A 21,626-nucleotide genomic window follows, 5' to 3' on the forward strand; every position below is an offset into this window, starting at 1 on the left:
ACTTGAAAAAAAAAAAAAAAAAACCCCAAAAAAAACAAATATATTCTATCAAAAAATTTTTCTTCAAAATCTTTGGATCCGGCATTAAATAACCTGAAAAGGGTTGATATACCGTAAAACAAAAACAACCAAACCATATATTTCAGAAATTAAAGTTTATAAAATTAATTATTTTGGAAACCCAAAATGGATATATAAATATGAATATTAAATGTTTATAGAACAATCTGAATTAAATGAAAATGCTCAATATTCAAGATCAAGGATTGGTATATAATGGAAAAATTAAAATTCTGTAAAATCAATGTAAAGTAATATTAGAATTTACAACATTTACGAGGTGAAAATTTTAAACTTGTATTCCTAGTATCAAATAATAAATGTAAATTTTAACTTTACATTGATTTTATGTTTTATTTTTTCATTATATATATATATATATATATATATATATATATATATATATATATATTAGTTTGTTTATTATACAAACATTATTGGTTACATATGCGCATACATGTTTCAGTGGAAGGATAACACTTCATCAGACAAAAAAAAGAATCGATATTTTAGTATTGTTTTTTGGTCTGATCAAGTGTTATCCTTGAATTGGGATTCCACTGATGTTTGCACATATATAACCAATAATGTCTGTATAATTAACAAACTATATACCAGCTCTATCCTGCATTGAGCACTTTTTAATAATCACACGAGTTTCATTGGATTTACATCTAGGAAACGCATCGATATAACCATTATATATATATATATATGAGAGAGAGAGAGAGACAAGTAGATGGTATTAGTATCACATAAAAAGTACAAACGTTTATCATATATTTAGACAAAAAAAAAACCCAAACAAACTCAGCACTTTAAAAAAATAATGACAACTATTTGTTGCTGTATCATTAATGATTTATTTAAAATGTTGTGAAAATATTTATAAGTGAGTAACCATTTCGGAGGGACTGTCCACCTTTTTCTTACCAAGACGACCAGTTTCAGAAGGCTCCAAAGTGTTACCAATATCTGAGCTCACCGTAGTAAAATCCGCAACCGATAAGCTTAACTGGTCCGTAGATAACATTGAACTAAACGTCAGCTGCGATGGAAAGTGCATTGATGACGACAAGCGATTCTCACCCACAATACTGACACTGTACATTGTATTGCTCCCCGGGGTCCAGCAGCTGCAACACCATACAAGTTGGTAGCAATGACCGCTAATCACGTTCCGCATTTCCCGCGCCTGGTATCCATGAAGTATGGCACAGACTATGGCTTTCAACAGAGGCAGCAAAAGGAAATAGAGAATCGTGTAACTGGGGGACTTGGAGTTATCGTCGAGGTAAAAATATTTTACAATCACAAAGATTTTAAGGGGGAGATAACTCAACAACCAGACGATGATGTGAACGCGCACCAAGATAATGAGCATCGTATATTTTTTCCCCTCGTGGCTATCCATCGAAAGACAGTTGTTGCTGTACTGCCGACATGCAAGCCGCTGATAGACCAACAGACACACGGTCAACATGATACAAAGGTCCCACAAGATTCCGACAAAGAGCAAGTACATGGGTTCGTAGTAGCAAAAAAAGAGGCAGGTACAGTCAAGAAGTACCCAACCCATCTGTGGTGTGAATCCGACAATAAATGAGCCGTTCCAAAGAATCACCATTAAAGCTATCACGTTCTTCTTGTGCATTCTAAAATGAAGATCGAGCGGACGGGTGAGTTTGAGGGAACTGTCAGCTGTCAGCCATAGCAAGGAAAACGCTGATGCTGTAGATGATGTGATCAAAAGACTCTCGGAGAGAAAGCAATCAATCTTCCTATCTTTGCGGAATTCAATATAAATAGCTTTAATGATGCCAAAGAGACCGATGAGAACGTCACCTACTAATAAACTCCGAACAAAAACAAGAGATGCACTTTGACCTCCACTGGTGTATCGGGATTCTAAAAGGACAAGGCAGTTCAAGACGAGCGCCATTCCACCAAGAGTTCCAAAAAGCTCTTGGAAAATTATCACTCTGGTATCTTCAGGCCATTCTAAAATCTTTAGCTGAGAGCAGTTGGTTAATATTCGTGACTGGTTATATTTACAGCGAGAATGGCAACCAGGACTCATTAGTGGGTATCAATGGTCCAAGAACACCTCAAGATCCTGAATCCAATAATAGTTGTTATCTGGCGTTTTTGAGATCAATCTGAGGTGTAAGTCAAAGATTCTTACGAATATAAAGTATCAGATGAAATAAGAATCAAATAAAACATGAATGACACAAATTGAAAAGTATTATATATCACAATAGTATCATTAAATATGTGATATTGCTGGAAGTAGCAGTTGCAGTGAATGTTATGTATCATTGGACAAAATCTAATCAACAGTTTCTTTCATTTAATCAAAGAATTCCAGAAAGTGGAATAAAAAAAAAAAATAATAAAATAAAAAACTAAATACAGCATTTCTTCTTTTCTGTTCCTTTTACATAGTCAACAGAGGTGTGTACCTACAATTCCCTTTAGAAGGGGCTGCAAAGAGCCCCTCGACAAGCAGTACACACATATTGAGAGAGCATCAGCATATACATACACACTGTTAAACATGTTCATGCACATATGCAAACGCACGTAGCACCAGCCAAAATAAACACACACACACACACTTTAACAAAACATAAGCTTGTTTTTCCTTTTCTGACTATACTTCTACAACTGACAAATATGAGAACAGCCCTCACAAAATTACCTTGGCACTCAAGACAAAAATTTTCATGAAGTACAAAACATAGCAAGAGCAAACACACACCATTCAATGAACACATATACACATCTCATAAAGACACACTAAAACATGGCTCTACAGACAAATTTATCTTTAGTTAACCTTTCACAACTAAATATTTTCATTTACTAGACAAATAGAAAAGTTACTAGCCAAACATGATTGTTGGAATATGACATCTTCGTTCCATAACAAGTACATATACAAAAGAAATCTTTATGATGTATTTTTTAAAGTGTAATTCTAAATATACACTAAATTTTATGTTGAGACTTGAAGGTATAAACGCTAGAATTTCTTCAGATGTTTTTTTTTTTTTTAAACATCCTTAGTAAAAAATTTTTTAAAAGAAAACATTGTTTAAATAATTTAACTTTGCTCGTTTTATTTAAATAAAAAAAGGTTGAAAAGACATTTTTCACTCAATAATGAGCTTTAGAAGATTGTCGGTGAAAAAACACAATTTTCAAAAGATAAGCATTTTATTATTTTAGTCGCCATTTGGAAAAATCACTCGCAAATGTGACTGTTTCGCCCGCAACATAAAACCCTGTAATACACACACACACATATCTCCATGCCTATCCCATTTACACATAGATAAATGAACAAGCTGCCAGTACATAAACATACACTCTTATACACACGTAACACAATAATACATATGCGAACACATGCGACGCCAGCCAAAACAAACATGGCTATCTAATTTTTCCTTACAGGCAAACAATTATCATTCTCTAGAATGTTCTTGGAATTTGCAATCTTTACGAAAACTTTATATTGCATCTTTTCAACAAGTTGTAAAAAAAAATAATTTCGTATGGATAAACTTTCTCATCCTCTTGTTCATCAATATTCTATCCTCGCCAACATTATACATTTACAATATTATCTAATAAAACTAAATCTAAACCATCAAAATTTTAAAAATGCAGAATACATCAAAACAGCGGAAATACTCTCACTACTTCTTTCATACCCACGTATCAACATAAACACCCTCCTGGCACCGAATTGGATATTAAAACCGAATCTTTAATAACATCTACAGAAGATTAGAACCAAGCGATAACAATTCGCATAAGCAAAAAAACAAAAACAACAAATGTCTGTATTTATTTATTGAATTTTATTAGAAATATATTATAATATTATATTTAAACCAAATTCAGATTTATAATTTTATTCTATTTTATTTTTATCTTTAACCCATATTAATTTGCTTATCAAGTAAATACATACCTTTTATTTTATTTTTTCCATATACATCTGCCTTACTTTTAATGCTAGGTTTATTCATGGTGTCTTTTACATATGTTAAAAACCCTTCCCAATACTTTTGCTGATGAGGAAACTTTGTGTTTTTTTTTTTTTTAAATACTATATGTAAAAATCATTGTCCGTGGCTTAATGTCTACCACAATAAAAACATTGTTTTCCGAAACGATCGTACAAATTGTTGATTTTGTTATTGTTCCTTCTTGTGAAACGGATTTTTAATTTAATTCTAATTTGAATTTTAAATTATCAATCACATTACTGAATATTAAATTAACTCTAGGATATTTACCTATCGAGCTTATTATATATCTAAATTACAACGAGCACTTTTTCTTTTCCTGTATTTCAATTAAATTAGTAATTTTACTATTACATTAAAATACACACTGCTCTTTAGACTATTGTTCTAATCTCCTTTAAATTTATATATATATATATATATATATTTCAGTTCGTATAAATTCAGTAGATATGCAAACATGTGTAATTGATTATACTCATTGATGTAATTTGGGTAAATAGGGATATATTAATTATATATAATAAATTTACTAATTACAAAATACAACATTTCTGACCTAAATTAATGTAATTTGTTAATACGAATATGTAGGTTTAATGACTTTAATTCTAAGTTAAAAAAAATGATGTAGTGTAAGCAAATAAGGTATTTGCAACTTTTCTTCCAATTTAAAAAATTTTTTTAATCATGTTCAAATGCGTTTTACTTCCTTTTGGTATATTGATTGTAGCTATTTTTTCTGATGAGTTAAGGGCAAAATAGATTCACTGATATAATAATTAAGTGAATGATTTTGTGCTACGAAACAGATACTGTCAAGAATTATAAATACCAACTGAATTAAAGGAATAAAATGGAAGATGGTTAACATCATGAAATTTGGAATATAGACTTTTGTCATTTATTCATTATATGCTGTTTTGAGCTTCTTAAATAATGATTGGTATATAAAAAGAAAATATAAATGAAGAATATTTCCATAGAAATAGATAAGTTATGAAAATACATTTGTGATGCATTTCATTCCCACTGGTGATCAAAACTATATGCTAGTGAGGAGACGATTTCAAAATTTTTCCTGATTCCGATACAATTATTGACTCTGTTCTAAATTCCCGATTCTGATTATTCTAACATTTCTAAATAGTTAGAGGTTTGATGCTTTTAAAAAAAAAATGTTCTAACAACTGTAAACTTCTTGCATAATATCTATATACAGGGTTGAACAATAAAATTGTCACCTTAAAGAAAACAACACTACAGCTTTATTTTAAAACTTATTCAAAAAAATCAATTCAGGTAACTTGATTATGTAGTAGAGCTGACATCTAGTCAATGTAACCACCTTCAGCCACAATCACCACCTCGATACGGGTCCAGAACTGGGAGCATGCCTTTTCCACAAGCACCAGCGGAAGCTTGGCCAATACTTGGCGATCGGGCTGGCTTTGGTGTTGTGGGAAGTCATGTTGGTGATGTTCTTGACTTATGACCAAACATAGTAGTTCAGCGGGTTCGGGTCTGGGGGGGGGGAAAGGGTGGTGAGAGAAGGGTACAAAGTCTTAGCACTCCTTCTGAAGCTAAGCTTTGGACTTGTGGGCCGGCACTGATTCCTGCTGCCACACCTAGGGTCTGCCAGTAGGCACTTGATTGCACCAGAGGATCACCGCACTCTTCAGCACATCCAGATACACTTTGGTGTTGACTTTCAAGCTGACTTCGAAGATGTGAGGTGGCATGATGATGCCCTCACTTGAAACCACACCAAAGACCATAACCGTGACTGGAAACTTAGTTTTGAGATTGCTGACAATGGTCCCATCATCATAACTTTAATCAGTAGAGCGCACGAGTTGTACAGCGGCGCATTTCCCTTCTCGCTCACTGAACATTGTGTCACTTTCAGACATGATAAAAGGCTCCTATTGCTCTTGGGATTGGTACACAACTAGCCAACTAGTTGATGGTCTGCAATAAAAAGAGAAAACTGATTTTCATCAAACGGAAATGGAATCAGGTCGTCTTTTCTAGGGTGACAATTTTATCGTTCCACCATGTATGTTCAAGATTTGCATCATTTCTAAACCCCTATGAACACTGCGTGTCAAATTATTAACGAGATAACATGTTTTTACCAGTTTCAGAAACTTACCGGTAGTTTTGTATCAAAAGCTTCGGAAACGTTGCCAATGCGGAGCTACGCATACTGTGAAATTTTCATACTGTTCCGCGCAATTTAAACAATTTGTCATCGTAATTGCTGAATCCACAGTATTTGAGGTGTCTCAAATTATTAACAAGGCAATTTGTTTCGTCAATAAATTTTTTCTTTTTGTTACATGAAAGTCACCACTTATCAAGGTCCGGAAGCCACTCGGGGATAAGGGTTATTGCATGTACAGTAATCAATGGGATAGTGTCATAGTAATCTTTAGTATTGGAGATTTGATAAAGTGTCTTACTTAAGGCGGCGGTTCATCAGGAATTTGTTTATGTTGGACTTGAAGACATCCAAGTTGTAGTCAGGTGGGAAACAGGCAGACGGAAGAAAGTTCCACTGGCGTGCACTTCTAAGAAAGAAGCTTTGTTCATGGAATCTACGTTTTGGTTTTTGGCACAGTTCAAGAGTGGGGAAAATTTTTGACAGTGGTTTCAGCTACAGGGTGGTCAAAAAGTCAGGTAACATTTTAAAGAAAAACGATATTAGCAATACACGTATATTTAAGTACCATACATTGAAATATAAAATGAAACAAACATGAAATATGTTTATTTTGTTAATTGTCGTCCATTTCTCTCTATCAATCGCTGGAAGCGATTAACCACTGATTGTGTAACACGCGCAATCTCCTCTTCAATAAATAACTTTAAAGACGCTATTGTATCAGGCTTCTTGCCATAAACGCTATCCTTTACATAGCCCCAAAGCCAGAAATCAGGAGGGGTAAGATCCGGAGATCTGGCTGGCCATTCAACTGGGCCACGGCGACCAATCCATCGTTGTGGAAAAATTTCATCCAAGAAATAATATTAAACGAATAGAGATTATAATGGATCATATTGTTTTTTTCTACCTTTAACATGTTACCTGACTTTTTGACCACCCTGTAGATGGGTGTTTATCGTGAAAGATTGGCGATGAGGGACCAGGGATTGGATTTCAGATGAGCACTTGCCATGGAAGTAATGATAAAACAAAGACAGGCTCGCAACGTCTCTCCTGTGGGAGAGAGATTGCAGGAAAGAGAAAAGGGCATCCCCACTAAGCCACGAAATCTATTTTGTACTCTGTCAAGGCAGGATAGGCTGTTTTTAGCAGTTCCTGCCCAGATGTGGAAGCAGTACTCTATCCTTGGCCGTACTTGGCTTTTATATAGATAGAGAATTGCATCAGCAGTGAGTACCACACATGCCTGTGCAATTAGATTGGGTTGACCTTCTTCTGATGGGTTGAGGGTACCGGATTGACAGTTCCTGGTTGCTGTTTCCGACTGTAGTATAGGTGCCCTAACTCTTTGTTAGCGCTTAGAGCGGCTGCTCCATCAACAGTTGTATAATATCGGGATGTTTGTAGTGCCATGTCGCGCATGGACAGGGACCCTGCACTCATCTCCGATGGGCTTTCCTGAGGCCACAGTCCTAGTTGAAGAAAGGTCAGCTAATGTGTTGCATGTCTGATACCCTGCATAACCTCTTGTTCAGCTCCCCCTTACCTAACTGAAACTCTTTAAAAACATGATGACAGTACAATAAAAAAAAATAAGCTTAAACCAGGCCTAGGGACAAACAAATCCAACTTGCCTCCTCCCTTGAGGTTTGCATTCACGAACATCCGTGGCCTTACAACTAATTTAGCTGATGTTGAAGCATTTCTCCTAACAAATACCTCGGATATCTTAGCACTAAGTGAGACTAACCTACACTCCTCCATCCCCTCTAACTACTTTAACATGCCTGGCTATCTCCCACTTTGCCGTAAGGACTCTGACAGACATATGCACGGACTTGGAGTCTACATTCGTAACACCTTCTCCTTGACTAGAGAAACAAACCTAAAATCGGACGATCAAGCTTTTATGTGCTTTAGACTAAACATACAACATAACATTAGCTACTTTTATTTTCTCTACCGCTCTCCCTCGACCCAGGACTGCACCATAATAAACAAAGTTTCTGACAGCATAGACACAGCACTCTTCCTTGACACTAGTGCACAAGTACATAACGATTTGTTATACACTCCTCGACAGAGCCTATCTACTCCTTAAGCAATTTAGGTTTGCAGACCGGTAATTTGTTTGAGTCACCAGCTCTAGGAAGGTTGTCATCCAAGACTGGAGAGGCCTCGCTCCCCTTTGGTTTTAGTTTCAGAGTTTTCCTCTCCTAGTCGGGTGATCTGAGAAGATCTACTGGGTCCATCAGCCCTGAGAGCTCCGTGCCTGGGTCCTAATCCAGATATTTCCGCGACCCTGTGTGGTTAGTTGATGTTACAGGGTTAGTTTGTAGAGTTTATATATCTAATGAATAGTTGCACTCCTCAAAGTGATTTAGGGGCATGCAGTGGAAGCAGTTTTGTGGGGAGGTTTGTTAGAAAAGCGTTAGTGCGGATTAAGACTTTTACCTTTAGGTTTTTCCATTTTTTTAACTTTATGTTAGTTTAGGTACAGGATAACGTTATAGTGTGAGTAGGTATTAGGAATTGAGCTAAGAATTTTGCCCAGTCACTGTATATTTAGATTTACGAGGGTTAAGATGTAGGTGCAGTACAGTAAGGGTATAACTGGAGGTACATTTTAAGTCATGGCGTATTCCGTATGTATAATTAAGTAAATAGATATTAGGGCAAGTTTTCAGTAGATGCAGATAGATAGAAGTTGTGTTAGTGTTTCTACTATTGAAGGGAGATAATGCTCAAATCCCAACATAGTGCCCCAGTAGTTATTACCCCTGATAGCAGCCCCCTACACCAAAGTGGCAATGTGCCTTGCTTGGGGTAAAAAAAGAAAGCTGATAAAGGTAAATCTAGAGTTGTTTCACGCCGTTCTCTACTCCAAATTAAACGTGAAGTTATTAAGAACCCTGGACAGACAAGAAGTCTTTGACCAAGCCGGATTGAAGAATGTCTCAAAAAGTACTTGATGTCACCTTCTGAAAGAAGTCTGTTAAGCCTGTGACAAAGCCTTCATTAAAGCAACATCACATACAAAACCGCTTGAAATGGGCAGAGTACAACATGAAAACAAATTTTTCCAAAGTTTTGTTCACGGATGAAGTGCGTGTCAACCTTGATGGCCTAGATGGCTGGAGCAAAGGATGGGTCCTAGATGGACGACATCGTAATCAACATTTTGAACCATAACTGAAGAAGCAAAGGTTGACGTTCAGAGGAACCATTATTTTTATGTAGGATAATGCTTCCTCGGATGCAGCAAACAATAGCAAAGAGTATTTGCAACAACTGAGTTTCTCTGGGCTATGGAAGATGGAGTGGCCTGCGAATTCACCAGATTTGAACCCAATTGAGAACCTTTTGAGTATCATGAAGCAACACCTCTATGTAAGTGGACGCCAATTTAAGAGCAAAGATGAGTTGTGAGATCCTCTCCAAGAGGTATCGCGAGGAATAACTTGACAAAATGACAAGTTCGACTAATTCTGTGGACCAATGTCTTTTACAAGTCATTCATGAAAAAGGATCGCATATCACCTACTAATTATGTCAATGTAGAAATTGCCATGTAGTTATTGTGCTCTAAGGATTTTTCCTAGTTCATTTAAGGTTTGAAAATTATTTCAATAAACAAGTTATGGGTATATTGTTTTTTCTCAACCTCGTTAATAACCTGACACGCTGAAATCAACAGATATTCCTATCTTCTGCCATAGTATCACTATTACTGCTTTAAATACATTTATTTTCTAACTGGAGCAGCTGAATAGTAGTGTACACACTTACTCAAAGTTTCATGGATTTTTATTCACTCGTTCCTTGAGTATTAAAAAAAATGTAAACTCGTTAATTATTTGATATGCAGTGTATATAAATAATAAGTTATGAAAATACATTTGTGACGTATTTCATCCTTATAGGGAATCGTCCGGCGATATATTAGTGATGAGACGATTCGAAAATTTTTCCAGAATTCCATACAATTATCAATTCTGTTCTAAATTTCTGATTCTTCTAAAATTTCTAAATAGTTAGATTTGATGCTTTTTAAAAATCTTCTAATGACTAAACTTTTCGTGTAATATCTGTATTTATTTTGCAAAGTGTTAAAAAATAAACTTGGGGGGGGGTACAAGAGTAGATTTTTTCTAAATATTTTTCTCAACTGTTTTCTTTATAATTGATTGAAAATTGTGAGAAAAGATTTTAAGACAAACCTCATTAATGCTATCTGAAATTTTCCAACATGATTAAAAAGACTCAACAATACATATGCAAAATAATCGTCGGCAGCATGTATTTGTGTCTGATATCATAGTTTCCAAGTCCAATGCAGAAAAGAGGCCGAAGAGAAAGCCTCGAATTTAGTAAGGGACCATAAAAATAGTAATAAAAAATGCAAAATAATAATACAGTGTAAAAAACAGAATAGTTAACAAAGCTCGACTCATGTCAAGAATGAGTTTCTACATAATGTTACTATTTAGAAAACCATTCTTAACGTTAGGAGGGGTATCTGTTAACTATTTTCTACTTTCTCCCTATGAAGGAATGTTTTCTATTTTTTTCTTGCAATTATAAAAACTTGGTCAGTCATTAGATTGATTTGCATTTACTGTAAAATTAAAATTAATAATAGTTATAATAGTAAAACTATTATAATAATAATGGAAAATGGATTAACAATTTTAGTTAAATCACCCCACCCTGAAATGAGATTCTACTTTCTTTTAAGATGATTATGTGACAGGGTGATGGGAAGAAAACAATTATTTTAGAATTATTACTGTAAAAACAAGAAAAAAAAAAGACAGATTAAAAAAAAAAATTGTAATATTATTGTTAACTTTACCCAGTTGCGCCCCTTGAACACTCTCCACAACAGAGTTAACTTCCCTACCGGAAACAGTGTAAAAAGAACTTTCGAAATATAAAGCACGAACGGTATGCATGTGTTAAATACATGCTCTTCAACCCTACTCCAGTTGTCCGTGTTCATTTGCTTTTACATTGGTAGCAGAGCATACAAAAAACAAAAACAAAAAAAACATGGCCTCTAAATACATTCCCCTACCAACGTTAAACACAGAAAAATACAATTCCTGGAAGAAAGAAATGCGTATATGGGACCTAGCCACTACTTTAGATGAAAGAAAATGGGCCCCATCAAGCTTTTGTCCCTGGAAGGAAAAGCAAGAGAAGCCCTGCTTGAATTGGATATTACCTCACTCAATGCCGAAAATGGAATGGAGATATTATATCAAAAGCTGGACACCCCCTTTTTAGAAGACGCAAACCAGGCAGCATTTAGGGCGTACAAGGCATTTGAAAGTCACTGAAGAAGGAGCGGCATGGGAATAGATACCTTTTTAATAGAATTTGAACGTCACATTGCCAAGTTAAAAGATTTTAACATAATTCTGCCCGAGCTGGTCCAGGTGTTCAGAGCGCTCAAAAGCGCCAACTTCACGCCGAAAAACGAACATTTAATAAAGGCCACGGTTCGGGAAGTGACACTCGGAGAAATGTCCAAACAATTTTAAAAAATTCTTAATGACTTTGAAGCTCATTCCTCGCCAAAATTGTGAAAACCGAATCTGACATTATTTTCGCCACTGACGAAACTGAAGAAACCTACTACACCAATAGTTGTGGTCGACGACGCTGCCATGGTGATAAAAATTCCAGTCTCACCAGTCGCGGTGCTGGCAGATGGGGTCACAACCAAGATTCAACACACTACAACACCTACCTCCATCCCTTCTTCCACGTTTTTGTTTGTAAGACACACACACATATATATATATATATATATATATATACACATACAGTTAAAGCCAAAATTGGCACCCTTTCAATTTTTGCGTTTTTTGGAGAAAAAAAACATTTTTTCACTAATTATTTTTATTAAAGTGTTGATGAACATTTATATCTACAGATCTCCTGAAACACTTAGTTTATTATAAAATATTCAAAATATTATTAATGATAACAAAAAACAGACAAATTCAAATTTATTGGCACCAATGATTTTTATCATAGAATTCACAATATTTTATGCAAAATAATACTTGTTTATTATTATTTGGGTATTGCATCATCTTCTAGAACGTTCCAAAGCCTTCTATAAATAACGTGCATTAGTCAATCCTCCACTCCATCAATAACACCAGACTGCAAAGATGACTAAAATTAAGGAACACAGTTTCGATGTTAGACAGAAAATAGTGGATGCACACATGAAAGGTAGTGGATAAAAATCCATTTCTAAGCGTTTTGAAGTTCCTGTGTCAACAGTGAGAAATATTATCAAGAAGTATTGTGTTTTCAATACAATTCAAAACTTGACGGGTCAAGGCAGTAAAAATAAACTTTCTACCAGAACTGTACGACAAGTCATTTGAGAAGTGGAAAAGGACCGGAAAACTACTGGTCCAACAATTGAGCGATCAAGGTATTGAAATTTCTGTTTTGACATTGAGGAGGGCACTGAAGTCACATGGGATTCAGTGGTACCGACCAAGGAAGACTCCTCCTCTCCAAGAAACATGTTAAAGCCCGCTTAGAGTTTGCACGAGAGGTTATTGACAAGGATTCAACTTTTTGGGGTTCAGTTTCATAGTCAGATGAGACTAAAATTGAATTTTTTGGCAGCATAGATGTGTCGTTTGTGTGGTGGAAGAAAGGAGAAGCTTTCAACCCAAAGAATACAGTCCCTACGGTGAAGTATGGTGAATGAAACCGTATGTTTTGGTGTTGCTTTTCGGTCAATGGCACTGGAAAACTTGTCATGGCATCATGAGGCAAGATCAATCCATTAAAATATTGACGGAAAATCTGAAACCTTCTGCAGAAGCCCTTAGGCTTGGAACCAACTGGGTCTTCCAACAGGACAATGATCCAAAGCATACGGCGAAATCGGTGAAGAAATGGCTTTTGGATAATGAAATAAACGTCCTGAAGTGGCCAAGTCAAAGTCCAGACTTGAATCCACGGGAAAACTTGTGAACTGTGGTGAAAGCGAACGTGAAAAGAAGGAAACCAAGGAACTTAAGGGAATTAGAAGACATCGCCAAGGAAGAATGGTTTAATATTCCTGTTGATGTGTGTAAGAATTTAATAATGTCGTACAAAAAACGTCTGGAAGCTGTTATTAAAAACAAAGGCTTTGCAAATGGCTATTGATAAAGGGTGCCAATAAATTTGAATTCGTCTGTTTTTTGTTATCATTAATAATATTTATTTTGAATATTTTATAATAAACTAAAAGTGTGTCAGGTGATCTGTAGATGGTCGATATAAATGTTCAACACTTTAATAAAAATAATTAGTGAAAAAATGTTTTTTCTCCAAAAAACGTAAAAATTGAAAGAGTGCCAATAATTTTGGCTTTAACTGTATATATATATATATATATATATATATATATATATATCAATGATTGCAACGTCTTGTCATAAGCCCAAAAATGACTTTCATCGTCACAGGTCCATTTTAATAGTCTGAGGGAGTATCTATACACAGATGATGTTATAGAGTCTTAGCTTTGTATGACAGCTAAGTCTCTTAGTTCAAAATGTTGAGATCCAGCAACAAGCAAGATCAAGATATCCAGCAACAAGTTAAACTGCAGACCAGCTTAATGCAGGTACTGGTCTCCTGCTTTATGGTTTTTTAAATCAGAGATTTGCTTCTCCTAGAAAGGTTGCCTTCACCATGGCTTACGGGAGCCCTCTCCACCCCAACACACATATACATACACACAAACACACACGGTGCTAGTTGGCCGTTGACCCCGAAAATACATACATACTAAGCAAATGTTGTTAAGTACAAGAGAATTCTGTTTTTTTATTTTTTCAGTTTTCTTCATTTTAGTTTCAAACTAAAAAAAAGATTAATTAATGTTCCGCAAATATGAACAAATTTTTTCAATTCTTCCTCAAATCGAAGGTCACTCGAGGATAAGGGTTATTGAGTGTACAGTAGTCAATGGGATAATATTGTAGTAATCGTTAGTAGTGAAAATTTGGTAAATTAGATTACTTAAGGGGACGGTTCATCAAGAATTTGTTTACATTGGACTTGCAATTACATATCAATGGGAAACAAATGTTTTTGTGATACTATAAGTGTCCTCCCACCCCAGGTGTTGGGAAGCTAAAGAAAAAGAAAAAAAGAAAAAATATATTAAAAGAAAAATGAAATTTATCAGTAGACAAAAGAATAAAAGGGTGGACAATGGACACCAGATAGATTTGGTTTGTGGGTATACTTTAGGATTGACAATGTGTTTTATGATGCTGAGGAGTGGTTTTGAGTTTGTGACAGTCATTGAGTTTTTAATGACAATATGAACAATTTACAAAGTTCATTTCATGACAGTGCAGTTGAGAGTTGATGACAATTGAACACAGATTGTGGGTTGGAGCAAATTGTGAAATGAATTGATTGACCAACTAAGAACCACAGCCTCAACAATAAATGTAGCCTTTAGCATTTAGAAGGTTTATAGGGTCACACACACACACATCCACCCACCAAAAGTGCAACAAATATTTATAGAAACTGTTGGAGCCTGTGTTTTATTTTGTTTCCTTGCTTTTTATTTTATTTTTATACTTGTCGACCCATGTGTTCCCCTCAACAACTGCCAGTGTAGGAGACTATGATGATATCGCCATAAGAAGATATGATGGAGAACAAGTGAAGCATGCATGGTCCCCCATGAGTGCACAGTGAACGAGGCATTTGCCCCTCCCCCTCCTATTTAGCCTCAAAAGTACTCAGGGGACGTTAAATCCTGGTGAAAATGAACAAACAGTGCAGTTTTAGGCCTTAACATATGTAAATTTAAGTTCTGCAAAAACAGAAATTACTAAGTCCATCATTTGCCCCCCACCTCCCATTTAGCCCCAAAAGTCCCCAAGGCCTTAACATATTTAAATTTGAGTTCGGCACCATGCAAAAGTGTTAAATAGACATACACAGAACATTTTGGACAAATATGGTAAAATAGTTCCAAAAGAGCCCCTGGGGCACACCCAAGAGTTATCGCAAAGTATAGACAAACTAAATTATATAGAAATTAGGTAGTTACAACTTTTCAGACAGTTTTATAAAAATCCAAGTCATTAATTTTTTTTTAATAGGCATAAAAGTGCCAATTTAGTCATTTTAATCGAAAGACACCCCACCGAGTCTTTCCGGAAAATCCGTTCTGTTACCTTATTTACTCGCCTCATGTTTAATGTTTGTGCAAAATTTTAAAAAATTCCAAGACGTAGTTTTTGAGAAAAGGACGAACGGACAAGGGTGAATTTACAAATTTACAGGTCCACCTTTCTTTTGTCGGGCGATGAACAAATCTGGGGGTGACGAGCTGTTGAGTGGAGAGGGGGGGGGGCGGACAAATGATATCACACTGTTTTCTGTCAACAAGTAAATTACAGGACATGTAGTAGGAATTGAAGCACCACCCACTCAACATAAACCGTTTTTTTATGTTTCACTACACTCCATTGAATCCATTTTTTTGTTACATAATTAAGTTGATTTAAACTTCGCTGTGCTGTGACTACACGTACATGGAGAGATGGATTTTTTTCCATATTATAAGCTGACTTTCTGATTCTGCCCTCATGGGTAGACAAGTACATAGATTTGGGCGCATCTGAACAATAATGCATCTGAACAATAATGCATCTGAGCAATAATGCATCTGTAATGAGATTGAAAAAGCAAATGGCTCAATTAGCTACTATCTTTTTTTTTCTGCTTCATTGGGGTTCGCTCTCCTATTCACTTTCAAAAGCAATTAGTTTTCACAGGAAAATGTTAACTCATCGACTTGGTAAACTGAAATCAAAGTTCTTCCAGAGTGACACACCGATTGCCTCAACTCTCAGCATCAAGAACACCAATCTTAGAAACATCAGTGTCCCAAGTTGAAATACTTTAAAGTCAGCTGCTATTTGTCCAATAACACCCCAGCCACCCTGAAACAAACTTTTTAACGCTTGTATCTATTTCGTATTCAAGAACTGTAAACTTTGGCACACTTTAGTCTTTCAAAATACATTTTTCATTATTTTTCAGAATTTTTGAGATGAGAATTGATTATTCGTATTTGGATTCTTTAGACTACCATTCTCATCTTGAGTGTCATTTTCACAATGTTTCAATTGATGTAAGTTCCAACCTTCTTCTCCAAGTGTATCTTGCCAAACTTGGAAATCTTTGTCAAACTTGAGAACTGCAAGGAATTTCGAATAGAACCCATTATTTAATCCATGGGGTAGCATGCTCTTGTTCTGTCAGCCAGGACTGTGTAGAAATCCTAAGTAATTTGTAGTTGTATTTTGAGTGTAGTCGGCATTGGGAATTGAACCTTCAACCTCCAGAACAGTGTAACATACAACTAAATTTAACCAAGTAATTATCCATTACACCATGGCTCCTAAAAGTCCTATCAGAATTATTTGCAAGAACTGTGGTATAATAGATAGAGTACATTATTATAAACTTGTTGATACAGAAATACGTTTCATTCTTGAGATAGAAATACGTTTCATTCTTGAGATAGAAATACGTTTGTCTTTTTGCTTTTATTTACAAAATCTTGTTGAGTTAAAAAACACAAACTGGTGACCAATTAATAAATTCATGTGTTAACCATGTTTTTCATTTGCCAATTTAGTGTTACATGATAAGGGCTGCCCCCTTTTCATGTAAGTATAAAAATAGAGAGATTTAGTTAAAATGAAAATGAAATAGAATAAACGAAATTCGAACCTCGTAAATTAGGTTTAGAAATAGATAACGAGAGAGAATTAGAAAATGGAATGTAAAACAAACCATTGTTTAGCTTAGAGATAAAATAGTTTTAAGAAAAGAATGTGCGTTGTCAATTCTGTTATGAAAAATTCAATTGAGGAATGCAACTATACAAGATAATTTAATAAACATGTTTTTAACATACTGGAAAAATAGGTTACTGGGAATATAGGTTAAAATTCCTTTTGTAAACAAAGGAAAAAGTTTTGGACACGCATGTCCAGAACACGTGAAAGAAGACATGTTTTAACATCTGTATGACGTCATGGAAAATGGGAAGTTCTAGATATAGTTAGAAACTTGAGAGAAACTGGGGGAGAGTCAGAGAGAGTCTGAGGACGACAAACGACAGTCGAGTTGGGATTCGAACGTCTAGAAGCGAGACGGTAACTTTTGAAACTTAGAATGTGAAGCTTTGAATTCTTGACTCAGAAAACCACGGCCGGTCGTGAGAAGAAATAAACCCATCATGTGTTTTTATAAACGTCGTCTTTGTGTTGTGATTCTAGCAAAAAGTAAAGTGAAAATTGTTATTATATGTCTTGTATATCATGTGGTTTAAAACGTCTTTACATACACATCTTACATACACAATATGAACACTAAGACTGTCTCCTCACTCCAAGAGCTTCTATTAATCTTCTAAGGATGAACATTATTATAAATATGAATCTTTCTTACAACAACATCTCTCACAACATCCCTCTTAATAAAACTCTCTGTAAGACTCTTACTAAGACTCTCTTTCACTAAGACTCCTATACAACGTTAGTTACATTTATATGAATTGTTAGCGATGTTCTTGGCACTTTACAAAGACGTTCGTCAAAATACACTATCTAAAGCCAGAAGTTTGACTTTTGGCTGCATTCATCCAGAATGGGTTGAGACGGCTCCTCCCAAAGAATGCATGACATCCCAAATGAATGCAGATCATGCATGGCAGTTCAAAATGGCTAAAATAATTATGCCAGCCAGTCCAGAGATTAACGGTGAACACTGAAGACTTATGAACCACAGGTAAGTTCAACGTCGGCTTTGATGGTGTGTAATGAGGGGTGGTACCACTCATCCACTCAATCTGTACATCTCATATATAAAACTGCTTTTTCAAATTGAAACATGATGGCAGTTTTAACAATTGAACAATAAAGCCTTTTAGAAAAATGTAATGGATGAATCTAAATTGGTCTTTTTTAAATAGTATTTTCTGTCCAATCATAGGAGTTTACTTGAATACAATGATGAGAAATTAATCGAAAGAAAAAGCAATTTCCTGGAAACAATGCGCTTTTAATATCTCCGGAAATAATACGTCCACTAACAAAAGAATAATCATCATATATTTTGATTAAATACACAAGTCATCAGTTTTTCTTTATCTTCTGCAGCTTTATTTTTTTCTATTATTAATAATAATGTTTTGGTAATGAATGAAAAAAAAGTAATGCAAATGAAAGATAATCAAATGAAATTCCAGACAACAATAATAATAAAAGAGTTTATGATTTACTAATTATTATTATTAGCTGCAGATTACACCCACTTCACGAGTTCAGTCCTCAGTTTCTCCAGGCAACAGAAACTAAAGAATTGAGAGGATATCTCAAAAAGCTTAAATAATTAGGGATGCGAGTTATCACTGACAAATGCCACTAAAATCGACCTTGCACAAGTGTGTGCATCCATGCAAACGGAAGAGAGGGCAGCACACACCAAGAAAACAATTTATATATAAATATAAAAGTGAAAATGTATGTATGTATGTGTGTGTGTTCGCTTTTTCTGTATGTCTACAAAAGGCTTTTTTCAGAGAAGCGGTCGGTCGCTTCACAATTTTTAAAAACTTTTTATATCACATATAAATCGTAATATCTCACAGTTAACAACGAAGCTCGCCTGTCTATTTAATTTGCTCAATTTCAGGAAGATAAATATTCAACATTTGTTGCTCGCCGCATGTGGGTTAGTCTTTTATCTATAACATCTTGGGAAGCGTTCCTGCAGTAAATGATACTATCCCGCAGTCAAACTTGACCTCATTAACTCCTTAAAACGGGCACCTGCCAAATCCAAGTAATTAAATAAATTCAAACGTGTTTCCGTTAGCATCTTGCGGTGGGGCAATCGTTAACGTCGCACTTTTTTTTTTTTTCACACTTTAATTTACAACTTTGCCTCAACGGCTCGGGTTCAATCCTTACCTACCAATACATTTTTTAAACAATCCACCCCCGGAGTTTCCACACACACCTCCAAACACCCGGGCAACGCCGGGTTCCCCTCACTAGTATATCTATAAAAGTGAAAGTGTCTGTCTGTCTGTGTACATTTCCCTACACAATAACAATGTCTACAGACTCGAAATTTGATATACAGGGTAGTGAGATTTGGGAAAATCTTTGTAAGCAGTTTTCGGACAGAAATTTGGCTGTTAAGGGGTCAAAGTTCAACCATTTGACCTTTGAGAACTCTACCAAAACTCCTCCGGCAATTTTGGGTCTACACACTAGAAATTTAAGATATAGGGTTCTTGGAAATGGATCTAACTTAATAACTTTATTTGAGCCCAAAACAATAAATGTTAAGGGGTCATAATAGGGGTCAGTTTTTAAAAAAATTGACCTCTGCAGTCTCTACCAAATTACTCAGACAATTTCTGGTCTAAACATTTGAAATTTTACATAAAGGGTATTCAGAGATAGGGCAAGCTTTTTAATCGGTTTGGGTCGAAATTTTGAGCTACCAATATATAAATCTATGTATGTATGTTTGCATGTCTGCCTAGACCTTTTGATAGAGGCAACGGATTTTCACAAGATCAGTATCATTTTGAAGCTCAACTCTTCAGACAACAAATACCGAAAAATTGGCTAAAAACATTAATATCTTCACCCTCAACTGGGCACTTTTCTACAGGGAGGGGTCGCTTTTTTCACTGATATTGTCGAAAGTCATCCCCCCTTTTCAATTGTCTAGCCTTAATTTAAACCTACGTCACTTCCGCTTTGGCGGTGGTCGTAACAGCAAAGACTTCACATTTTTTCCCCCGTTCTTTTCCTCCTTTACAGTACGGGTTCGAGCCTGCCTTCCTACTACCACTTTTTCTTTTTTTTTTTGCTCAACATACACCTCCAAACACCCGGGCAATGCCGGACACCCATGCTAGTATATCTATAAAAGTGAAATTATCTGTCTGTGTGTGTACATTTCCCTACCAAAACTACTGTCAATTTTCAGTCTACAGTTTCGAGATTTGACATAAGGGGTATTGGGATTTGGGAAAATCTTTTAAATCAGTTTTCGGCCAGAAATTTGACTGTGAAAGTTCAACGATTTGACCTTTGAAAACTCTACCAAACTTCTCCACCAATTTTGGGTCTAAACACTTGAAATTTTAGATATAGGTTACTTTAACATGGATCAAACTTTTTAATTTGATTTGAGCCCAAAATAATAAATGTTAAGGGGTCAAAGTTAAAAAAATAATTTGACCTCTGTGGTCTGTACCAAATTACTCAGCCAATTTTTGGTCTAAAATTATGCATAAACTGTATTCAGACAAAGGGCAAGCTTTTTAATCAGTTTTTGACCAAAGATTTGGCTGTCAATGGGTCAAAGTTCAAAAGATTTGACCGTTGCAGTCTTTAGCAAACTATTCAGCGAATTTTTGTTCTAAACATTTGAAATTTTACATAAAGGGTATTCAGACATGCAGCAAGCTTTTTAATGTTTTGGGGCAAAAATTTTTCTGTTAAGAGGTCAAAGTTGAAAGAGTTGACCTTTGCAGAGTCTACCAAACTCCTTCACCAATTTTTGGTTTAAACACTTGAAATTTTAGATGTAGGTTACCTGAACAGGAGTCAAACTTTTCAATATATATATATATATATATATACATACATAAAGTTATGGACAGTGCATAGGGCCCAAGCAAAGCCGGACGGAACTGCTAGTAAAAATATAAAACCATGACTTTTCATATAAACAACAAAAAGTCAAAATAAGGATAGAACAAGTAAAAATTTTGGCTTGAGATTCAAGCATAAAAAGTTTGGGTGAGTTTATCCAGGCAACAGAATCTAAAGAATTGAGAAGAAATTTTAGCAAACTTAAATAATAATTATGGCAGTAGCCAAAGACAAATAAGGCTGAAATTGAGATGAATCCCCCCCTCCTTGAACAGCTCTTTATGTGTGTGTGTGTATGCGAAGAGACTGTAACAACAACAAATATTTTGCCAAAACAAATCCAATCTATTTCAAATTAAAAAAAAAAAAAATTAAGATAAAGACACAAAGTTCATATTTGGAGAAATGAAGATAAGTCATTCTTCCATGAAACAAGTCATCTAACTTCCCCTCCATGAATTGTTTGAAGTTTTAGCCTTCACTGTAAAATAACATTTTCAGTTTTCAGAGAGAACTGTAATAAGATGGAAAATCAGATTTTTCTTATTTAAAAAAAATAAATAATTTCAATAAAAAAGCTGATACCATCCCTGAATATCAAAT

At 35.2% G+C, this 21,626-nt stretch overlaps 2 protein-coding genes across 2 annotated transcripts in view; both read right to left on the minus strand.

Annotated features, from left to right (window-relative positions):
* Positions 1-21,626, minus strand: part of LOC145276763 (uncharacterized) — a 281,728-nt gene that overhangs the window by 112,041 nt on the left and 148,061 nt on the right. The gene's annotated exons all lie outside the window — the stretch shown is intronic.
* On the minus strand, positions 906-2,429 carry LOC145277091 (adenosine receptor A2b-like). Its single transcript, XM_080128756.1, has one exon. It carries the CDS (start codon positions 2,138-2,140, stop codon positions 947-949), a length of 1,194 nt encoding a protein of 397 aa, XP_079984882.1. The 5' UTR covers positions 2,141-2,429; the 3' UTR covers positions 906-946.

Source organism: Euprymna scolopes, chromosome 5 (genome assembly GCF_053919585.1).
Source record: "Euprymna scolopes isolate OS-2025 chromosome 5, ASM5391958v1, whole genome shotgun sequence".
In the NCBI taxonomy this organism is placed as follows: domain Eukaryota; kingdom Metazoa; phylum Mollusca; class Cephalopoda; order Sepiida; family Sepiolidae; genus Euprymna; species Euprymna scolopes.

Excerpts from the sequence above, each read along its gene's own strand:
- LOC145277091 (XM_080128756.1), bottom strand. The coding sequence starts at position 2,140 with ATGAGTCCTGGTTGCCATTCTCGCTGTAAATATAACCAGTCACGAATA.